Here is a 23,684-nt window from a genome sequence, read left to right on the forward strand (position 1 = left end):
AGGATCATGTGGTTCTTATCCTTGCCTTTATTAATGTGGTGTATCACGTTGATTGATTTGTGAATATTAAACCACCCCGGGAGCCTAGGAATAAATCCTACTTGATCTGAATTTTTTTTTTTTTAATCAGAAAGTGCAATCTTAAAGCAAGAACCTCCCCCAAAATGTGTTGGATCTATAGGGCCTTATCCTTACTCCTTTCAGTGCCATTTTTGTTATTTGTGGGGTTTGTTTTTTTGGTTTTTTGTTTGTTCGTGTTCATTTTGTTTCGTTGTGTTTTGCCTGCACCTAGAGATGGAGGCCCTGGAGAACGAGGATGCGGGTCAAATCCTTGAGACCTTTACTGTCGCTCCCGTCCCCCAGCGTAACTGGACAGCATATGCATCGTTTTGGTTGGGTCCTGAAGTCTGCTGTGACCTGAAGGCCGCTGACTGCGCCTGCTCCTGGGTCCAGAATCGGCCCTCTGCAGTACGCAAAGGGCTACTTTGTGTCCCTTTGACCAAGGATGAGTCACAAACACCATACCTGGTAGCAGGGATGCGGCCTGCCATGGCCAAGAGATGGGCTTGGTGTGGCCTCGGTGGCTCCCTGGGCCGCACCCCATCCCTGCACAGGTCCCTCGATGCCCCAGTGGGCCAGCATCTTAGTGAGGGTCCAGCTGTGCGCCCATCCGTGAACACGTGGTATGGGCAGGCACCGATAAAGCACTATGTACTTTTTCATACAACAACAAGAACAAAGATTGGATAAGAGGTTATTTGGACTTTTAATCCCTATTTAGTATTTACTTATTTTTTAATATTTATACTAATACGATATTTTAGTACCTACTTCTGTCCTCTGTATTATTTCCCACATCTGTATTCCTTTCCCGAGGGACCGTGGGACACACATGGCCTGTGCGTATATCTGCAGGGTTCGCTCAGGAGCTTTGCCGTGTGTCCCTCTTCTCACCGCTAACCAAGAAGTGGTTCATGAATTCCAGGAGAAGGTGTCAGAAACCTCCCCCACCACCATCTCAAACCTAAGAAGCCCCTTTGGACAGAATACACGGGCCATGGAACATCTGGTTCAGAGCCCCAGCACCCAGCTTTCCGCCCCCCGCCGCCCCAGCGGGTGTCAGAGCATATGTCTGTACTCTGAACCCAACTTGCTTTTCACCGACACGCTTTTCCACTGAGAGCAGGATCCAGTAAGCCGTGAAAACCCGAAAGCTTAAGGCCTGTACGTCAAAGCGTAGGTTGCTCAGGAGGACGGGGTCAGTGAGGGGAGGACCATCTTGCAGCCCTGTCCCTGCGGGGAGCCTTAAGTTCTGCACCCAGAGTCCCCGGACACCCTCAGGGAATGAGCCAGGCCGGGCGGGAACGTTCTCATCTTAGCGTCTCCTTCAGTCCCCAGAGTCTCCACGGCCGCCCCAGCAGTCGTGTGGTGAGGTGTCCTTGAGAGGCTCATGTCGGGGGAGGCTCTGGGAGTTGGATTCTAGCGGCCGTCCCCCTGCACGTGCATTCTGTGGCGCTGGGGCTGGACCCGGGTTAGTAATGGCCTCTGATCGTGACCATTTGCACACACTTCCCAAGACCTTCTGAAAGCGAGGCCTGGAACCCACATTCATGTTTAATGTGGGAGGGGCCCAGGGCCTGACCTGGACGGAAATAGCCAGGCTTTGAAGGGTCACCTGTGAGGAGGCGGCGGCGGCCATGGGCTGGAAGCGTGGGACCCGATGGGGCTCCTGGGGTCTGGGAACCCTCCCTCCCTGCACGCGGAGGGGAGCGGGTGCTGCCCCAGCCCCCCGAGAACCAGATTCCTGGAAGTCAGGGGCAGGGGCTGCCTACCGGCGGGGTTAGGTGCACCGGGGAACAGCAGGAAGGGCGCTGGGGGCCCGAGGGGTTCAGGACGCAGGGACCTGCGGCAGGCTGGCCTCTGCTCCTCCCTGCCTGCTGTCGGCCGCCTCCGCCGCGGTTCTCCAGAGTCGGACGCCGCCTCTCCCAGGTGCGCTCGCTCTCTGCCGGTTGGGCCGCCGTATTCCCACAGTCCAGTTCTCTGTGAAAAATGTGCGTTTGTGTGTTTCCTACACACAGCCATATAGCGATTTTGACATTGTTTTTGCTTGTCTGCTTTTCAGCAATGAAGGTGTTCATACATGTATACAGAGACACCAGGAGGGGAAGCAAGCATGCGTGTTTTACCTATATAATGGCTCAGGCTTCCTGGGACACCTTTTAGGGTTCCCTTTGGGCAGGGAGTCACTCGACTGTTATTTTGACTAGATTCACTGTCTGTGGGTGACTTTCTTATCAAGTACTTGCTGGGGATGGTGGAGGTGTGGGGGGCTGTCTTTACTGCCTTTGAATGCCTTGACTCAGGTTACAAAACTAAAAACAGTGGACACGATCCAAGCAATCCTGCCATCTGGGCCCAAAACAGTGGCCTAGAAGGAGGTGCTACATAATCAGTCCACAAAACAGAGCCCTCCCTACTTCAGGCTTTCCCTAGATTTTTAAAGGAACATGCAAAATGTAAGAAAGTCTTGGGGTACCATTTCCATGGTCCTCTCTAAAACATTCGTGAAATGTTAGAATCCGGAACACAGTTCCGCAGCTTGGGATGCAAAACCCTTGGATGTGAACACCCTGGGGGCCCACCCTGTGGGAGGTCGGGAGCCCTCGCAGCAGGAAATGTCTGGATCGCAAACGCTTCCAAATCTACCACATGGGGGACTTCCCCTCGAGCTGAACCTACTCCTCTCTGGCCGGCCATTGCGCTATTGACCTTGTAGCCAAATCATATTTGTAATTGAAGAAAAAAAATCCAACCCAGTTCACCGCGCGACAAAAGCAAAAATAAAACCAGTCATGTAGGGACATCTCTCTACTGCTTAATAAGACTTGAAGTTTCTTAATCTCCCAGAGTAACAGAAATCACTTGGGAGAATTTCGGGTATTTTAGCGAAACTGTTGGGGAGATAAACAGTGAACTTAGTGAATCCTGGGGCGTTTGCCCGGAGCAAAACAAAGCTAAGACAAGTGGTTTCCCTCCCTGATGCCCAGCAGCAGAGCAGAGCAGCAGAGCAGGTGGGAGGGGTCTGGGCAGCAGCAGGGACGGATTCCCCGCCCCCCATCTGCCCAGCAGCACTGGCCTTGACCACAACCTAATGCCTCCTGGAGCTGCCCCCCCCACCCCGTGGCCCTCTCCCTGCCAGGCTGGCCTTGTATTATTCACCTGTCGCTCCCAGGTTCCCTTAGCTTTGATGGGGGCGTTTCACAGGGGTGTGCGCCTACGAACCCCCCGATCGGTGTTCTGATGTTCTTAAACGGTGCACACGCAGCCATTTGAAAACATGCAGAGGCGAGCGTACACTAACGTGAAAGTGTGCTCAGCATCTCCTAAATGCACTAAACAGTATGACTCTACTGTAAGAAAAAAGTTTGATGTGAAAACAAGTGCGTCCGTCTGTCCAGAGATAGGCTGGACAGAGAACCGTGTATTAACTGATTATTTCCATGTGGTGCGGTGGCAGCTGACTTGACCATGTTTGCACTTCTGTGCTTTCCGGCAAGGGACGCATGTGACTTGGGCCCTTTCTGCCACCCCCCGGGGAGGTTGATACGCGGGTAGCTCCATAGGACTTCAGGTGGTAAGAAATGACAGTAGCCTCATGAGGACCCTACATTTTTAATACTTGGGTCTCCTAAGGGCCAGGAGCTTTGAACCGACCCAGGGCTTTCCCCCTATTAGAAGCTGCCAGAAGCTGTGGTGAGGGCGGGGACGAGAATCCGTCCGGGGTGGGCGCCTCCCCGTTCCGCCCAGTGCGACCTCACGTCTTCCCTGCTTCGGGAGGCATCCTTGTCCATAATCTCGTGAAACAAAAACTGCTCTAACAGCCGCTGTTTGAGGATGACACCCCTCCCCCCACCAAAACCACAAAGAAAACAGAGACCCACCTGCTGCCTGCTAGTCCTGGCTCCTGCCTGAACTCACCTCAGGAGAAGGACCCCACTGGTCCAGGGGAGAAGAAATAATTCAGGAGAGGAGGTTTGCTCCCCTTCCTCTGTCCTCCTCCGCCCCCGCCACGCCCCAGACCCGCCTGCCCCATGCTCCCTCTGCCCGCCTCCTTGCTCTTCTGTTCCCTGACGTCGCCTTTTCCCTTCTTGTCTTTGCAGCCCGCCCAAGCCGACCGTGTTCATCTCTGGTGTCATTGCCCGGGTAAGAGCCGTTCTGGCAAACCCTTGGCACGGGATTGGATTCCTCCCGTCCTGTCGGGGACCCAGGGGCCCCCGTGCTGTGTCGCGTCTGTCGCGAGCGCCCGTGTCGAACGGTGACCGCCTGGTGTGCTCCCAGGAGCCGGAGCTGCCGGGCACCCCCAAGCCCGCAGTTTCTGGGTGACCTGTGAGCTCAGCATGTTTCTGCATCTTTAAATGGTTGAAAACTCAAAATGAGAAGTATAGGTTGTGACACGTGAAAATTGCATGCCATTCACATCCCGGTGTCCACAGGTGAGGTCTTAGCGCACCCAGCCTCGGCTGCTCGGGCCGGTGCGTCTGTGGCTGCTTTCCTGCCGCAGTGGCAGGGAGTGACCCGCAGAGCCATATTTGTGACCCGGCCCGTCACAGAAAATGCTCGCCGACCCCTGGACTAAACTCACGGGTATTTGCCACGCCCTTTACCTTTTAGGAGCCCCTTTTTCTGGTGAGACCCAACTTCTTTTTTTTTTTTTCCAAGATTGATTTATTTATGTATTTAGAGCGCGCGTGAGCACAACGAGAAGGGCAGGCAGAGAGAGACTCTCAAGCCAGCTCTGCTGAGTGCAGAGCCCGAGGTGGGGCTCGATCTCACGACCCTGAGATCAGGACCTGCCAAAACCAAGATTCAGATGCTTGGCCGACTGCACCACCCAGGCACCCCCCACAACATATTTTTTTTTAACGCCCGTCAGCAAACGTGCGTTTGAGGGAGGCCCCGGGTGCGTCCGCCCACAGCCCTGGGGCTCTCGGTCCAATCGCGCCCTCAGCGTGTGATGAGTTAGACCCTGCGGTTGCTCAGAACAGCTCGCTCCAGGGCCCCGGGGACAGACGGGTGGCACACCTGCTACATGAGAGAGAACTGCATGGCAGCCCGAGTCCAAAGTCAGCCCAGGGTCGCTTGACTCGGCCGCAGCACGCCGCGACTCCAGCCAGCTCACGGCGGCCCGGCCCGGCCCGGCCACCACCACACTTGCATGGTGGCACTGGAAGGCACTTCTCCCGACAGATCCCGGCGCCGCCTTTGCAACTGGAGGGGGTTGGCTCTGGCGTCACTTCCCAGCTTTCCACCCCACCGTGGGTGTCTCCTTACCCGGTGCCCTGACTCGGCTGTGACGGCAAATTAGAACCGAAGACTGGAGTTGGCTCTGTCTTGCCCCGGTTGGAAGGGTCACGAGGTCAGCGCCAGCAGAGGAAGGCCACCCAAGCCCAGCTTAGTTCTGAGGGAGCCCCATGGTGACCTGAGCTCAAGACGAGGGGGCAGAGACCGTGAGCCTTCTCCCCTTCGGGGTGGTGCCCGAGCCTCGTGCCCCCTTCTGCTCCCCAGAGAGCTTCTGGACCCCTGAAGTGCCAGGAGACCTCCTGCTGCCCACCGGCATGTCCCCCCCGTCATCAGCCACCCTGCAGGGAAGCTGGTAGACATGGCGTTGGGGGCCTCACTGTCACCCCACCCCGCTGTCTGCTCTGGGTGAGTGCATGCCTTCTGTCTCCTGACAGGGCGACAAGGACTTCCCTCCGGCGGCTGCGCAGGTGGCTCACCAGAAGCCCCACGCCTCCATAGACAAGCACCCGTCCCCGAGAACCCAGCACATCCAGCAGCCTCGCAAGTGAGCAGCGGGACCCAGCGCGTCCAGCAGCAGTGCCTCAGTTTCCCAATCTTTCGTGTTTCCTCAGCAGAGAAAACCAGCATTTTCTTCAACAATACTGCTCCTCTGGGAAATCTAAGACCAAGCCAAGTGCCCCTGCCTTTGCCTTAAATTTCTGTATCTGAAACTACAAAGGATCTGACCCCCTAGCCTTGTGTCCACAGAGGCCCTGATTGGTGGCCTTTGGTTTCCCTGTAAGGGCCAGAAGCCGAACTTGCCCAGACCTAAGCCAGGGAAGTTTCCAGAGCTTAGTTTTACATCTCTGTCAGCAGTCATCGAAGGCCCTGCGTGTGGTCCCAGAAACAAGAGGGCCACATTTTGGGAGGACGGGATAGATAAAGGCCAGAGGAAACGTCGCCCACTTCATGCTGTTCAGTAACAGGACACTGTGCCTTCACAGCTAGGGGAGAACGAGACAGTAATTAGGGGCGGGTTGCAGGAAGGCAGGGCAGAGAAGGTTTTTGGTGGAAGTGACACCAGCATCCCCGGATTCCCCTCCCCGTGACAGGGGTCACTGCACGGGGCGGGGGTGGGGGTGTACCAGGTGGTCCCGGGAAGCGAAAGAGAGGTGCCCATCGTTGAAAGGCTCTTGAGCCTCAGGAGCCCCCTCCTGGAAAATTGGAATCCAGGCAGTCTGCCCGGAAGAAGCATCTCCGGGAGGAGATCGCAGTGTGCGTCCGGAGTCTGGCGCTGCCTCCTGACGCAGACAGCCTCCAGCGGGGCCATCAGACAGAGCCGCGGGGTTCAGAATCCCGTCTAGAGCTCCTCCTGAGTTCTAGAAGTGACCCCCGAACAGACACAAGGCTAGTTCTGGAACACTAAAGCAAGGGCATTGGCTCAGCGAAAGGCCAGACGAGAACCTGTCTGTTGTCTCCGCCGAGAAAGGTGGAAACCCCGTGTTCCGTTTCAGCTAGGAAAACCCCGTCCATCCAGATGCCCCAAAATCCTTCTGTGCAAGCACAGGTCTGCCCGGGTCCGCGACCACCTGGGCGAGTCCAATTGTCCTACGCTTTCAGCCCATCTTTCCTGCCCGGAGCTGCCTTAGACTGCGCCCCGGCTCACGGCTGGAGAGTGCTTTTACTTTTCTGAAAAGCCAAAGGGCTGCCCTCCTCAGACGTAGCCGTCTTCCAGAGCAGGTGCTTCTGGAGCAGGTAGGGCTCCCACGTCCCACTGGCCAACAGCCCGATCTGCTGCGGGTCAGCAGCGTGAGTCCCGCCGGGCCGCCTCACGTCCTGATCAAAGCCGCGTCTGCCCACCGGTAAAAACAATGCAGACCTCATCAGAGCCACCTCTCGCCCTTCCCCGAGGGAGCAGCACAGCGCTGCTTCACATGCTAAAGGGGGTGTTTGCTTTCCCTTTTCATTGATTCTCTGGGAGCAGGGTCAAACCATCAAGGCACCCTGTGGTCACACCTGGGATTCCTTAAATGGGGAGACGTTGGTATGACCTGGCTACCTGGCTTGCAGAGATGCGAACTGGGCGTGGGGGAACAGCGTGCCCTGGGAGCACAGCAAGCCAGCAGCCGCCCCCAGCTACCTCCTGGAGCTAGGTCAGGCCTGTGCGGACCACCATACCCTCCCCTAGGAAATTCAGAAATTCAGATGCATCCTTGTTACTTTCTGGTTTTGCAACCGGAAGCTCTGCGCTGTTTCCCAAGGTACATGGTTCACATCCTTTCGCTGCTTCAGACATGTGTCCCTGGGCTCTAAATCCTTACGTGCAAAATATTTTCCTAAACGAGTTCATCTGTTGTGAACCTCGAGAATAATAATGATTGTAATAAAACTTGCATTTCTTCTCATGGCATGTGTTTTCTTATATTTCAGAGATTTTTCTTTTACATTTTACAGGGGCTCCTAGATGGTTTCAGTAGAGTCACAAACATGCCTGTGTGATGGATATTTTCACAGATTGTTGCCCAGCCACAAAGTCGAGCTGCTGGACACCTGACACTTTGAGTCTCATCATCTACTTTAAAATGTCTTAAAATGGAAGAGCTTAATGTGGCTGATTAAAACATATTACTTGTGCCCAGCAGCTGGCCCTACGCTAGATAGGCGCTTTGGGACAGACTTAAGAAGGAATTAGTAGTAAGCCCAGGAGTGCCGCAAGCAGCTTTTGATGGAAAACACATTTGCTTTTATCCAAAGCTGTCCAGGAGCCCCAGGGCTAGGAGGAGAAGGTGAATACAACTGTCAGACCTCGAGATCCAGCCAGATTGTAGGCTCGGACTGGGAGGGTCCCTTGAGGTTTCCCCCACAGGGACTCCCTGGTCGACTGAGGACCGGGTGTCACCGGGGGAGGGGGGGAAGCGACAAGGGGTGTGACAAGCCAGAGTCAGCATCTCCCAACAACCCTGGCCGTTCCTCGTTTCTGGTGTCCTCTCTGGGGCCGCTGTTTGTGCAGGCACCTTGGCGGTACTCCGCTGAATCCTAAACGAGGGTCTGTCATTTTTAGTACCACTGGGTGGAGAGTCAGTTTCCATAAATAAATGCTGGGGGCCAGAAATGCCAAACATGCAACCAACGTGGAAAAGAATTGCCCCAAGAGCTTTATTATTTATATGATGGTCACCTGCATTGTTTCCCCACTGTTGCCGTAATAAAGGACCCCAAAGCGGCCAGCTTACACCAGTGGAAATGTATCCTTTCATGGTTCTGGAGTCTAGAGGCTTGCAATCAAAGTATCAGCGGGGCCCTGCTCTCTGGGAAGGCTCTGGATGAGGCTCATACCCTTCTTCTGATGGCTGCTGGCATTCCTCAGTGTTTACTGATGGCTGCAAGATAAATCCAACAGCTGTCTTTGCATGCATCTGTGTCCACCTCCTCTTCTTCATCTAAGGACACCCTCATTGGACTAGTGCTCACCCTAATCCCCTATGACCTCACGTTAAGGAATTAGATCTACAAAGACCCTATTTCCAAATAAGGCCACGTTCACAGAGAGCGGGGATTAGGACCTGACATGTCATTTGGGGAAATGTAATTCAACCAGGAGCATCAATCACGTGCTGAAAAGCCAAGAACCTCCTTCCCTGCTCACTCTGTTTCACACACTATTTGTTCTGAAAGTCGCTTTTCTGAATAAACCTGGCTGTAAGAATGCTTTCCTGGCTGCAGATTAGCGGAAACGGCCACAGCCTTGCAGGAGACGGGGAGACATGTGGGAGAGATATGAGCATGCTTGGGGCCTCCAGCCAGGTGTCTGTCCCCTGTCCCTGCAGCTTGTGGGGCTGCAGCTCTCAGCTGTACCTGTTTTTATCCAGAGTCACACATTTCTAGACCCCACCTTTCTGTAAGAGTTCTTTAGGTGACGATGGTCCCATTTTACAGATGGAAAGACTAAAACCAAGTGCCTGGTGGCAGAAGTTGCTGTCAGCAAATGTTTGTCCAAGGGGACCTACAGGTAGCCCATAAGCACGTGAAAAGATGCTCAGTGTCCTCAGTCACCAGAGAAATGTCAATCACAATCACTTCCCACCCACTACGATGGCTAAAATCAGAAAGTCAGATAATAACAAGTGTTGGCAGAGATGTGGAGAAATCAGAACCCCCACGCCATGGTATTGGGAGCATAAAATGCGGGGCAGCCACGGAGAGCAATGAAAACACGTGTTGACACAAAAACTCACACACAGTCCTTTGTAGCAGCAGTATGCACGATGGCCCGAAGGCACAGAAAATCTAAATGTCCATCAGCTGAAGGATGGATCAACTAAGTGTAGTGTATCTATCCAGGGGTCTGTTATGTGGCCCTAAAAAGGAGTGAAGCTCTAACATCAGGCACAAGACAGACGAACCTTGAACACATTAATGCTCAGTGAAAGACGCCAGGCACAAAAGTCCACGTAGTATAAGATTCTGTTCCTGGGAAATGTCCAGAACCCAGACTATCTAAAGACAGCAGATGCTCAGGCTGGTCGGGTGGGGGGAAGGGAGGATAGGAACTGGATTTCTTCCGAGGCCAAGGCATGGACTGGTGTTGGGGCCGGAGGGGGCAGCCTGCACCCATCTGCGGGGGGGTGGGGGCGGACATGATGGTGGTGCTTGGGGAGGCAGAGAGTGTGGGGCCCTTGGGGACACACTGAAGATGGGAACCCAGGGTGCCAGGCCAAGGGGAGAAAGGCAGCAAGCAAGCCAGGGGCTGCACGGGCATGGGTTCCTGAGAGTTCTGCTGACAGAACCCAGAGACTGGGGAGGACCAGGAGCTACAGGAGGAGGGGACAGATTCTGTCACCCTCGGGGACCTGAGAGCAGGGGTTTCTGGGAAGTGGAGAGCCAGAATTCCCATGAGTCGGAGTGGAGCAGCCTGCTAAGACCCTAGCCCTCGGGGAGAGTGGGTTTGAAGGAGAATCAGCAACGAATCAGCCAACGAGAGACTCCCTTGACCTAGCTGGCGGGGACGCCGCAGAGCACTGAGGACAGGAGGAGTCCTGAGCGCTGGTGGCAAAGGTGCTGGAGCCCAGGTACGGGGGGCCGTGAGCCAGAGCGGGAACTCCCGCTCGGGGAGGATGGAACAGAGTCGATGTGGGCCCAGGACGATCACACCGAGGTCAGGAGGACAGCGGGCGCACTCGGCCCACGCAGGTTCTCAGCCTCCCGCGAGCCTGTTGGCTGCAGATCAGGGCGGTGAAGAGCCGGGGTGGTGGTCGTCGGGGCCCAGGAAAGGGGGTCGAACGTGCTGCCGAGCCTCAGAAAGGATGGCTGGGACACCCAGAGAGAGGCCGGGCTCTGTAGTGGGATTATTCCATCACCTCCTGGGGCTTCCGCCAGCCCTGATGGGAGGAGTTGGGGAAGGAAGAGATTACCCAGCACAGGGATGGGCGGTGGAACCGGGCGCGGCGACTCGGGACGGGGCGCAGGTGCAGCGTGAGCTGGCGGAGACGGGGGCCGCCCCGGGAAGGTGGCCGCCACCCCTGCTGCGTGTTCGTGCTGGGCCAGGCGTCCACCCGTCCCTGCGCTGAGCGCTGTCCCTGCACTGTCCACCACAAGCCTCTCGACCGTCCCGGAGGGCGGAGATGGCTCGCCGCATCATCGCACCCGCTCGCAAAGCCAGGGAGACTCGGGCCCTTGGACTTGCAGGCAGGCTGTCTGGCTACAGAGTGCGAGCTCAGTGAGACGCCCCACGGCCTGCTAGCCGGGAAGGGCGATGCCGTGGGGGGGCCCCGTGGGGCTCGGGAGATGGCCCAGGGTTGGGCAGGCCGAGGAATGCGGGGAAGCCAGGCAGCGAGATGGCAAAGATCAAGTGAGAGAGGAGGCGAGGAGACGAGATGGCCTGGAAGGGGCAGTCCAGGTGCTGAGACCCCGAGGATTAGGACTTGGACGCTGAAGCCCTGGGGGAGACAGGGAGTCCCAGGGTGGCCGGGTGCCAGCAGTCTGGCCAGGCACAGGGGGAGGGTAAGCAGAAGGCACAAAGCACAGAGAAAGAAGCTCTGTGATGAGGACCACTGCTGATCTGAAAACCTCACAGGGACTAAAAGCTCCGCTTAGCGGCTACCTTTGAAAGGGGAGGGCAGGGCAGGCGTGGGCTGGGCTGCCCTGGGCGGAGCTGAGCCTTAAGCAGAAGCCGGGTCTTGGGCAGACACGCCCAGACATGCCCCGTGACGGGGGGAGGTGGTAAGGGGGCCTTGCAGCAAGGCCTGGGCAGGGGGCCATGCACTGGGGAGGGGAGACCGGCTTACCCAGCTGGTTCCAACCTCACCCCTGCTGAGGCTGGCTCTTCAATTAGCATCTCTGGTCCTCTGTTCTCCACCTGCCTGACTGGGCCATTATGTACGCAGAGAAAGGGGGTTTGCAAGGATGGAAACAATTGTGCATATTAACTCCCTGGTTGACTCCAGTTTCACAAGAACAGAGCCCCCAGCCTGGGCGGTGCACGGGTAGGACGCAGAGATGTGGGATAGCGGGCGCTGAAGCGTGCGGACAGGGAGGGCCGCCTCGATGCCGGTCCAGCCTGTGGCCTGGAACAATAGCATAGGACCGGACAGGAGGCCAGAGGGGCCCAGGTAAAGATCAGCAGAGCAGGGATAGGCAGATCCTTAGGACCCTGGGGACCCAAGGGGCCCCCTAGGACAGAAGACACCCGGAGGACAGGAAGGCTTGCCTTCGCCCCTGGCTTCCACATGCTGGGAACTGGGGGTCCTGTCGCCCCAGTACAAAGCTCAACCCCTCGACTGATTTCACCAAGAAACCCCCTGGTAACGTTTACAAGGGTTCTGGGTTGTTGGGAGACTTGGGCAGTTATGGGGAGGCACACGTGGTCTTCCTGCCGCCTCATCCAGCTGCTGCCCATGGAGCCAGAGCCCTGTGCTCTGCCCTGGGGTAGACTGAGAAGCAGACCCCCTCTCCAGGCTGGATCAGCTGTGAGGACCGCTGCCACCCTGGCCTGGTCTGGGGACACTGGGTCCCCACGCTCAACAAGTCTCCACCTGGGCCATTCTTTCCCTGGGTCCGGGAGAAAGACAGGGGCCGTACGACCAAGCTCTCCTGGCCCTCAGGTCCACACCTGTGGCACCCATGCCCACCCACCACAGGGGACGGCCTCAGCTCCCCTCTTCAAGCCAGGGCCAGCCCCTGATGGAGCTGTGTCAGAGCTCAGAGCCAGGGCAGGCCCTCCAAGGTCACGGTCCACTCTCACTCAGAACCTGCAGAGTCGGACACCTAGCTTTTCTCCTCTGGGCCTCTGCTTTCTCGCTGCCGAAAGGAACCTTCCTGAACTTTCCAGAGGTGGTGAGCATTCGGTCGATCTTAATTTATCTTCATCATCGTGATGGTTGTTCATTTATGATGCAAGACCAGAGACACCATGAGATTCTGCCCGATTCAAGCAAACACAGGGCAAAGGCAGTGGGGCGCCAGCAACGGGCCTTTCGACCACCCTCAGGCACTGGGATCTCAAAGCCTGACTCCAGGGCACCCAAGCAATGCCCAACCCAGACAATATGGGTCCCCATCCTCGGTCCTGGTGCTTCCAGAGACTAGGGAGGGAGGCAGAGAGCCAGTGTGTACCCACAGCTTCACCAAAACCAGCCGGAAACGGTGGGAACCCCCGGAGACCGTGGAATGACCACCAGTGAAGTGGACGGCACGGCCCCTCCGGGAGGGGGCCCCCGAGAGGGCCCAGGGCTGGAGGGAGGACCTAGAAGGAAAGGAAAGATACTGCCAGACCCAGCAGGTTTTTAATTAATGAATTATTTTTAAGACATCTGTCTCCTGCCTCGGTGGCCGGTGCTGTTCTGCCACTCTGCAGTTTTTTCTAACTTCACAGCTGCTGTGCTGGTTAAATGCTTCTTTTTACAAACCCCAAAGTAAATTTTTTTTTTCCCCCTGAGACTTGGTATCCTGCTGGCTCTGCAGCAGAAAAACAAAAACAAAACAAAACTTTTTTTTTTTTTTTTTTTTTTTTGCATTTCATAACCATCTCAGGAAGCATCGACGGCCGTATGCTTCTGGAGTGGACCGGGGCTGAGTGGGTGGTGCTGGGTCACCGTGAAACTCGAGTATTTGAAATGTCCTCAATCGCTGCATTAGCCAGAGTTCTCTGATCACTAGCTGGAGAAATAAAGATTCATTTTAAAGAATCGGCTCCTCCGTTTGCGAAGGCTGACGAAATCTGCAGGGTGGGCCGGCAGGGGCGACACCCAGAGAAGAGTTCAAGCCCAAGTTCAAGCCCCGTGGCTGTCCGCTGGCCGAACTCCCTCTTGCTGGGGGAGGTCCGTCTTTCGTTCTCTTCAGGCCTTCGCATGCCTGGGTGAGGAGCACTGCAGCACAGAGAGCTCCTGCTTCCCTCGAAGTCCACCAGCTTCGAGGTAAATCTCAGCCAGAGCGTCACAGATACATCCAGAATCATGTTCAGCCAAATACCTCGGCCCCGTGGACCAGCCAAGGGGACACGTAAAATGAACTGTCCTGACCATTCACCTCTCTGCCTCTCTGCTTGCTTGTGATCTCTGTCTGCCAAATAAATAAATAAAATCTTTAAAAAAAAAAAAAACCATCCTGACCGTTCATTGCCGCTCACTGTCCCGGGGCTCCTCACAGCATCTCGAACCTGTTTCCGCCTTGGCCACGCGGAAGCATTTGCGGCTCTTCCCAATGTGGTGTCGAGCAGCTGAGCGGCCCTTCTGAACAGACTGTCTGAAATGCATGTAAGGTCTCCAGGACAAGAGAAAACGATTTCTCCCTCTCCCTCCCCTTTAAATCTAAATATTCTTACAAATCCAAGTGCTACACTTCAAAAAAAAAAAAAAAAAAATCGGATTTGTCAACTGAAAAAGACCCAACATGATGGGATCTAATGAACTGGTTTGTGAGGAAGATTCGGGACTTGCCCCCAGAAGCCCGGAATGAGCCTTTCAGCACCTTTCAGCACCAGCAGCCCGTGCTGCCGAGGGTCCCCTGAAAGAGAGGGTCCAACAAGCCGCACAAGGGCTCGGTTTCCATGCGATTGACCAGAAACCTGTTGGCGCCGTTCTTCAAGTGGAGATGTGTCGAGAGCATGGGATGTATTCGGAGAGTCGATGCAATCGTCGTTTTCTCTGGGACCGTGGTGTTCACCTGGGGGCGGTTTTATCCCCAGAGAACGTTTGGCAATATCTGGAGGCATTTTTCATTGTCCCAGCTGGGCTTTGGGGAGGAAGAGAGAGGAGCCGGCCGCAGCATCCGGTGAGCGGAGGCCGGGGTGCAACCAAAAATCCCACAATGCCCAGCACAGCCCTGACAATGAGGAATTATCCAGACCAAGTGTCAACAACAGCAAAGCTGAGAAGCCGTCATGGTCCTGTTCTAGAACTCCATGCCATCTGGCAAAACAGCTACATCATTAGAGATGAATTTCCTGCATCCTAGAATCTTGAAAAAAAGGGTACCTGTGTTTCAGTGACGAGGGTACATTAGGTACGAGCAGCTAGAGTAGCTCGAACTGGGGTACGCCCTTCAGTCCCCACAGCAGCAAACAGCAGATTGCCCAGATGCAGCTCGGCTCCCGGCTGGGATGGAAATTTTTAGAGAAAGCACGGCTTTCCTTCAGGGAGAGCATGCAACGCTTCTCCAGCGTGAGAGTGACGTCCCCGGTCCCCGAGGCAAGGAGCAGAGGAGACAAGTGTGCCCTCCGCGGCTTCCCCAGCACACTCGCCGGGACAGACAGGACAGACACCCAGGCTTTTGACTCAGCTATTTCCTATTCTCCTAGGAAGATCTAGAAACCTCTTTCCCAATGACTGCATCCTGTTTTCCAAAAGGGACCGTGTGCATCTCAAGCTGATTAACCCTGGAGCTAGTGCGTGTGGGAGAGGAGTGAGGAGTGAAATGGGAAAAGGGGCATCTCTGAGCCACAGCCCGCAGCCAGGCGTGATGAGGGGGAGGAGAAAGCTGTGTGGGTAGAGAGCTCCTTCAGGCAGGGACTTTGGCGGCACCTTGTACCCCTGCGTCCTGGCAGAGTCCCCAGCTCCCCAGCTCCCCAGCAACAGCCCCTCCACAAACGCTGCTTTCGGCCACAGAAGGACTAAGGTCATCTGTGACCTTTTGGAGGAGGTGGCCGCTTCTGACATGCAACACTTTCTACCTGGGTGGCGCACTGGGAGAGGTGACATCCTCTCCACGCCTCCGCGACGAGGACGTCCAATGAGCTCGACGTGGAGCAGCATCGCGTGCAGCTAGACCACGCTCCAAGGTATGCAGGAACCACGTTTCAGGGCACGGGACGGAACAGCAGTTTGCCGAAGTCCCGTGCTTCATCACAGAACTCTCCCCCGTCAAGGCCAATGAGGCCTCGACCTCTGTACGTCAGTTGGCTAGAAACTCTCGGGTTCGGTCACTTCTAGAAACAGTGTGTGTCAGGGAGTCATCACTCACCGGGGAAGCCCCGTGTGGCTACGGGAGCCGTGCGGTACAAAGGAATAGCACTGAGCTAATTCTGGCCCCCGGAATTGCCAAACATCAGAGGCGGTGTCAGGCCTGAGCCCGGAGAGCGGTCCCCAGACCTCCTGTGCCCGCCACATCAGAGCACCGTGGGCGAGCCCCCGTCCTCGCCTGCGGGACAGAGGCGAGAAACCCACATCCTGGCGCGCGTCACCTCTCCGTGGGCCTGAGAAGGGAGATTTTTAGTCGAAAGGACCTCTGAACAAGTTACGTCCAAAACAAACAAACAAACCTAAGCAACAGGGTTTGGAGTCACAATAAGTCAGATTTCCTTCAAGCAAAATCGGGAAACCCCCTCAGAGACGGCTGCTGTCCCGTCGCGTACGTTTCCCAGCCCCAGCACGACGCTGAGCCCGTCCCGCCAGGTAAGATAACGGATGGAATCCTCCGCAGATCTGTTGTTTGCCTTCGGAGCTAAAGCTTTTTTCCTGCCTTAAAATAAGGAATGTTGTTTTCAGCTTCGCAGGTGATTCTACTCTCCTCATCGAGGCTCTTAGAATATTAAAAGGAGCCCCCAAAAACGTTATCCTAGGAAACAACAACAAAACCGAAGGGGTATTGCGGGCACAAAGCACTGCGCTAAGGAAGAGAATGTGCATCAGCGTGATAAACGAGCGTTGTCTTCGAGGACAAGTAGGTGACCTGGAACATAATAAGAAAAGGATAAATGGGCACTTATTAAGTAATGCTTTGTTTCAACCATGCAAGCTTACCAGACTTACAGTTTTCCAAGAATCCCGAAGGCATCCAAGTAGATGTATTTCCCACCCCCCCACACCGGCATCTTCATCATCGTCACCACCATTCTCCTCTGCCTCACAGTTACTGAGCATTTACGTAAAACATGTCTGTCCTCAGCCCCACTGTAAGCCATTAATTATTATGCTGACCTACCTCCCACTGGGAATCAAAAGAGTTCTTGAGAGGCATTCCTGATCACTTGGAGGTCATGGAGGCAGAGAAGAGATGGAGAACCCCTGAGGACCATCAACCAAGGTAATCAACAAAGAGTCTATGTTCAGAGTGGCCCCCAGCACTCTGTCCAGGACCGGCAACAGGCAGGGTGTGCAGAGTTCATTCAGACGCTCGTTCTCTAAGGAAATGACGAGCCCTGCCAGGGTCAAAAGGAAAACATGGAGCAAAGCCAGGACTAGACCCCTGTCTGTCTGTCTCCAAAGACCTTTCCCCACACAGCCTAGAATATGTATATTGTCATTTCGTTTAATTAAGCAAGCCAAGCATCTTCTATCCCGTATGCTTTTCTGGGAGAAAAGCCAGGTTGAATCTAATAAGGCAGGGTACTTCCCACATTGCTGTTTCTGCCAAGCCGATTGAGCTAGTTTCAACTGTCAGTTAACATTGCTTTTGTCGAACACCAGTGCCCTCATCAACACGGCCTGGTCGACAGGATCCCTAGAGGCATTTGGTGCCCAGAGAACCACCACTGCCCCCTCGGCCAGGGGCAAGTCAGTTCTTTCCTCCACCTCGGCAGGTGAAGAGAGGACGTTGGTGGCTGCCCCAGCTGTGCTTGGGCCCCCTCCCGCTCCTGCTCACCTCCCGGCACAGAGGGCAGGCCCCATGAGGGACCCCAGGAGATGCGCACAGACAGCAGCTGAGATGGGAAAGGGAGCCACAAGATCCCAAAAGACCCACAGTCGGAAGCTCCAGCTCAGCCCTCGAGGCTGTCCCAGGACCAGGACCAGAGAGGGAAGTGATGCCCCTTTCTTCTCGCTCCTGCCTCTGTGGGATGGAGGGACTTTTGTCTGGGGGACGCCAAGGGCATTTGGTGCAGGCTCCCGCCGTGACCACTCTTTGGGCACTGGGATAAAAAGGAGCTTTCCGAGCCAGCGGCAAGAGAGCAGGTGTAAGTGGGAGATGGTGCGGGGGCAGGTGGGGGTTAGAGCTGCACTCCCCGCCTGGGAGTCTGGTCTAAAGATAGAAAGCAGCTGTCCCTGGGACTGTCCTTAGGTTTTAGTCTGGGGTACAGCAAAAAAGAAAGGGAGAGAAAGGGAGGAAACAACTTGTTAGCGGCTGCATCTCTGTCAACCTCGTTAAAGACCTCTCGGTACAGTTTCTGTGTCCTTTAATTGGATCTTCATGAAAACCCTGCAAACCAGAAAAAGGCCCACTTTATTTACTTTATTTTATTTTATTTTTTAGAGAGAAGAGAGTGGATTTGGGGGTGGGGGGGCAGAGGGAGAAGGAGAGAGGGAATCTCAAGCAGGCTCGGCGCAGGCGTTATATCTCATGTCCCTGAGATCACGACCTGAGCCAAAATCAAGAGTCGGACGCTTAACCAACTGAGCCACCCAGGTGACCCAACTTTACGCATCAGGGCCCCGAAGCATGAGATTGGGTTACTTGCCCAGAGCTCGGCAGCTGGAGTTGGGCAGAGCGGACCCAGTATCTGGGCTCTCCCGGCTCCTCTGTGCTGATTCCCAGAGGACGGAGCAGGACTCCGCCTACTCCCCGTGCTCAAGGGCCTCAGTCCCGAGTCAGGAAGCCCCGGTGCAGCCCCCCCAGCCCGCAGATACCACCGGAACGACGCCGGGAGCCAAGCCCTGCTCCAGATGCTGGAAGGCGGCCGTGAACCACAAAGGCAAGGCGTCTACACTCGTGGCCTTCAGGCCTGGAGTGAGAAGGGGCTCGTGACACCAGCGGCCAGCAAGGTGGGGGAGCTGGACAGTGAGTGAGTGGGGAAAGGGTTTAGGGGGGCAGCATTCCCGGGCTCCCAGCATCTCTGCCTCCGTGGTCTGGGGTGGTGCGTGTTGAATCGTGTCTCCCAACAAGATCTGTTGAAGTCCTAAGCCCAGATGCCTGCAAATGTGACCTCACTTGGAAATAAGATCGTGGCACATATAATTAAGATGAGGTCATCCTGGAGGAGGGGGTTGCTAACCTGACTCGTGGACTCATGAAAAAGAGATGTGTGGACACAGAAGCTGGAAGAGGCAGGGAGGGACCCTGCCCCCCACCCACTCCGCCCAGAGCTTTCAGTGGGGCCCAGCCTTGCTGACGTGGTGATCAAATGCCTGGGCCCAGACCCGGCAGGGAACACGTTCCTGGGTCCCGACGCCATCCAAGTTAGTTCTGATTATCACCGCAACCACAGGAAACTTATACGGGTGGGACCAGGATGTATTTCTGACCATTTTCCAAGTGATGCTGAGGCTACTGGTCCTACACATGTGGGTTCCTTGAAGAGCCTCTGGTTTATGTGACTGTGGAGGTCAGTCCACAGACTCAGGGAGAACACGAGCACGGCCACGGCATCTCCAGGGTGCCTGGCCTGAGTGCGGGACGGGGACAAGTCAGTAGAAGTCAGGAGACACAGGTGGGAGCTAGCGTGGGAGGGGACTTGCGCCCAGCTCCTGCACGGCAGTGGGAGAGAAAGGAGGCCAAGGGATGCTTCTCCCATCCACCCATGACTTCTCCCCTCCAGCCCCAGAGGGCATCATGTACTCCAAACCAAGGGAGCAGGGCCGTCCCGATGGGGTTTGGTGAGGAAGGACACCATGCCTGCCCCTGGCAATGACCACGCAGGACAGTTGGTATGTAAAGGCCGTTCTCCCGTTCCCCAGGAGCAGCCCAGGGACAGAGGGTGATGGGGCAGTGGGACGGCTAAGGGCTCCCAGCCAACAGACTCCTTTGCCCAGGGAGTAAAGACACTGTGCAGCCTTGCCCACCGCATGATAACTTCCCCACCACGCCCCACCCCGAACCCTCCTGCTCTCCGTGGCCCACAGAAAGCCACCCAGTCCAGCTTCTCATGTAGGTTCATGGCACTATTAATAAAGCTGCTTTTTTCAATAAGAGCTAAAGAAAAGTTGAAATCCTACCCTTGCAACTAATTTCTTGAGTTTGTTTTTTAAAGAACACTTTTGAAATATCAAGGTCAATTAGAGCTTGATTTATACATTTTATTTATTTATTTATAATCAGGAAGATGTATTAACGTTCTGTAAGGTTTTGTTGTTTTTGTTTTTGTTTTTTTTTTAAGTGAGAGCCATACTACTGGGTATTTACCCCAAAGATACAGACATAGTGAAAAAAAGGGCCATCTGTACCCCAATATTCATAGCAGCAATGGCCACAGTCGCCAAACTGTGGAAAGAACCAAGATGCTCTTCAACGGACGAATGGATAAGGAAGATGTGGTCCATATACACTATGGAGTATGATGCCTCCATCAGAAAGGATGAATGCCCAACTTTTGTAGCAACATGGACGGGACTGGAAGAGATGATGCTGAGTGAAATAAGTCAAACAGAGAGAGTCAATTATCATATGGTTTCACTTATTTGTGGACCGTAAGGAATAACACGGAGGACATGGGGAGATGGAGAGAAGTGAGTTGGGGGAAATCGCCGGGGGAAGACGAACCATGAGAGACTGTGGACTCTGAGAAACAAACTGAGGGTTTTGGAGGCGAGGGGGGTGGGGGGTGGGTGAGCCTGGTGGTGGGGATTAAGGAGGGCACGGATTGCATGGAGCACTGGGTGTGGTGCATAAACAATGAATCTTGGATCACTGAAAAAACAAAATTAAATTAAAAAAAATAGAAAATACATAAAGTGAGAGCCATAATGAGCTCGAACACTGAAACAATAAAATTAAATTTTGAAAAATATTAAATAAATAAATAAAGTGAGAGCCATAATGAGCTTGGGCAGGAGAACAGGTCTTGGGGCAGGCAGTGCAAGGTGACCGGCTACTGCCGGTCCATGAGCCCTGGGACGGGGAGCTGCTGGCCATCTGCACATTGGAGTTTGTTTCGTCAGCAGACCAGAGGCTTTTAGGACTCCTGAGCCACCTTCCCTGTCCCTGGCTGTGAACCAGCCAGGACATCATCAAGGGAGATGGCAGGAGTGACCGTGGAGAGCCAGCAAGCAGGGCTGCACGCAGGCAAGGGTCCTGAGGTCCAGGGGGCTGACATTCTCCACCACAGGGCTGCCCGGCGTGGGGACGCTGCTCCCGAGGCTGAGGGACCGAGCGGGCAATGCGGGAATGCACCTGCCTGGGGCCAATCCCTAGCTCTGGGCTGCAGTGGGCAGGAGCGTGGAGCTTCGCCGTGTCTCAAGCAGACTCAGTGAAGGAAACAAACCGGGCGAGACCACGCCCCTGTCCCCCCTCCACACCCTGCCCTGCACGTCCGGGCTTTCACTTGTTTTAAGGACAATCCCTTGCATGTGTTCCTATTTCCTAATATGTCTATGCAACACACACACACGTTTGTCACAAAAAAGACAAATCTCCAATCACAATTGTGGCCAAGAAACTTTTATTTAGAATTTGACTTCCTATTTAGGTCCTTCCTTAATAATTATGATTTTCGGGGAGTAGAATGACGATCTTTTAATGGGTCAGACTTCAGATTTCCTAAAGGCGGAGGGGAATTTCCCAAATAAATAGCTATTTTCAGTCTCGTCAAAAATAACCTGGGGGCACTTAGGCACCCACCTAGTGTCGGTGGAGCGTGTGACTCCAGATCTCCTAGCCCTGAGTTCAAGCCCCACGCTGGGGTAGAGATTATTTTTTAAGAAATAATGAAAAATCTTATAAAAAACAAAACAACAACAAAAAAAGACGGGGCGCCTGGGTGGCTCAGTGGGTTAAAGCCTCTGCCTTCGGCTCAGGTCATGATCGCAGAGTCCTGGGATCGATCTCCGCATCAGGCTCTCTGCTCAGCGAGGAGCCTGCTTCCCCCTCTCTCTCTGCCTGTCTCTCTGCCTACTTGCGATCTCTGTCAAATAAATAAGTAAAATCTTAAAAAAAAAAAAAGACAAATGCAAATATTTTTAAAAAGAACTATGTTTGGCTCAATCATAATTTCACACTTTTATACAAGACACCTTGAAGATATGTGATAAAATGGGAGAGAAAACCCCACAATATGTGTCAAAGAACTATGATCCAAAATTTATAGCAAAATCCTACAAATCGGCAAAAGTGACACCAAAAAGTACAATCAAAACCACGAGAAACATACAAATAAGGAATCTGTCAAACAGGAGATAAAAATGGTCAAAAGACATAGGAAAAGATGCTCTACCACACCAGTAATTGGAGAACTGAAAATTAAAATGTGACACAGCTTTAACCACCAGACCAGCAAACAGCAACAAGATAACAGCAGGTGTTGCTGCTGGAGGGAAAGGCCTCTGGTCCACGGGCGGGTGGGTGAAGATCACTCCGGAGCCTTTGGAAAGAACCAAGCCGCCATGACTGTTGAAATTAAAATCTGCCTTCCCTTCAGCCCGGCCAGTCCCTTCTACACGCCAGGCCTAGAGAAACATTCCCTGTGCACACCAGCAGGTCAGGTCAAGGCTCTTCGTTACTCGAAAGCAGTAGGGACTGAAAACTCCTGCAATAACCCCAGACCAGGAAATGGTTCAGGGAACCAGGGTGCTTCTCTGGGGAGGAATACCGGAGAGGAACCGTATAAACAAAGGGGCCAAACATACTCTCCCCAAAACAGGAGTGAAAGAGACCTTGCGTACAGCGGGATCTCGTTTGTATAACACACAAAGGGAAGAAAGCATTTAAAAGCTATTTCTAGGGGCGCCTGGGTGGCTCAGTGGGTTAAAGCCTCTGCCTTTGGCTCAGGTCATGATCTCAAGGTCCTGGGATCAAGCCCCGAATCCGGGGAGCGTGCTTCCCCCCTCCCTTCTCTGCCTGCCTCTCTGCCTACTTGTGATCTCTGTCAAATAAATAAATAAAATCTTAAAAAAAAAATAAACAAACCTATTTCTAGGAGGATGCATAAATAATTGGTCGGAGGGACTGCCCAAGGGGAGGGTCAGTTGCTTTTCATCTGAGACCCTTTTCACAGTGTTTGATATATTTTTTCTGAGTGTATGCATTACTTTTTTAGCAAGAAAATAAAATTAATTTTAGAGTTCTTTGATAAGCTTTTCAAGGACATGTTTTCAATAAAGAAACCCTAGAGCCAACATTTACATTGTATCACTTCGGTAAAAGAATACATACAGAGTTGCCCGGGTGGCGAAGTAGGTTAAGCATCTGCCTTCAGCTCAGGTCATGATCTTAAGGTCCTGGGATCAAGTCCTGCAAAGTGCTCCCCACAGTGCGGGGGAGTCTGCTTCTCCCTCTGCCTGCTGCTCCCCCTGCCTATGCTCCCCGCTCTGTCAAATACACAAATAAAATCTAAACACACACACGCACGCACGCACACACGCACACACGCACACACACACACACACACACACACAACCGGATGCCCCCCACCCCAGAAGAGGAGGACAGCAACGGAATTATTTTAACGTAAGTGAAAATATTCCTGGATAAATCATTAGTTTAAAATCTTACCGTCGAAAAGTAGTGTATTGGAAGAAGAAAGTACACATCTATTTCGAGCAAAGCAACTGACATTAAAAATACGGACATTTAATTGTCTCCTTTTCTAATTTATACACACTTTGGTTCATTCCACTACCACACCATTGTACCATGAGAATGTTTATTTCACAGGTGATTTTTTAATCCTGTAGCCACAATTCCCCCATACTTTTACATCATTTTTTCTATACTTTTTAAATATGAGATACAGAATTTGTTGGAGGTTAAAAGGGAAAGACACATTCTTTCTGCTGAAAAAGGTATCATATTTAACTTAAAGATTATTGTTAACTTTTTGGATAGCAATTTGAAGCTGCTGGGAGTCACGTGTATTTGTAGGTCCCAAAGTAGCCCTGAGGTCTAACTATGAAAATAGCTTTTATAAACTGTAACAAAACTCACCTCAAAATAAAAACCTATGAAATGTACACAGTTCTACCCAGAGTCAACATTTTTATAACAACCATTTTCAGAAACAACCATGAAAAACAGCCTCACGTTCAGGAAACAGCCTCTATATCGAG

The 23,684-nt window shown here is 53.6% G+C and overlaps 1 protein-coding gene across 1 annotated transcript in view; it reads left to right on the forward strand.

Annotated features, from left to right (window-relative positions):
• Positions 1-7,686, forward strand: part of DAP (death associated protein) — a 66,332-nt gene extending 58,646 nt beyond the window's left edge. The window contains exons 3-4 of the mRNA XM_032337749.1: positions 4,161-4,203; positions 5,736-7,686. Coding sequence (XP_032193640.1) covers positions 4,161-4,203; positions 5,736-5,849 — 157 coding nt within the window. The 3' untranslated portion in view covers positions 5,850-7,686. The remainder of the gene's footprint in view (positions 1-4,160; positions 4,204-5,735) is intronic.
• The last annotated feature ends 15,998 nt before the right edge of the window (positions 7,687-23,684 follow it).

This window comes from Mustela erminea, chromosome 3 (assembly GCF_009829155.1).
Source record: "Mustela erminea isolate mMusErm1 chromosome 3, mMusErm1.Pri, whole genome shotgun sequence".
Classification (NCBI taxonomy): domain Eukaryota; kingdom Metazoa; phylum Chordata; class Mammalia; order Carnivora; family Mustelidae; genus Mustela; species Mustela erminea.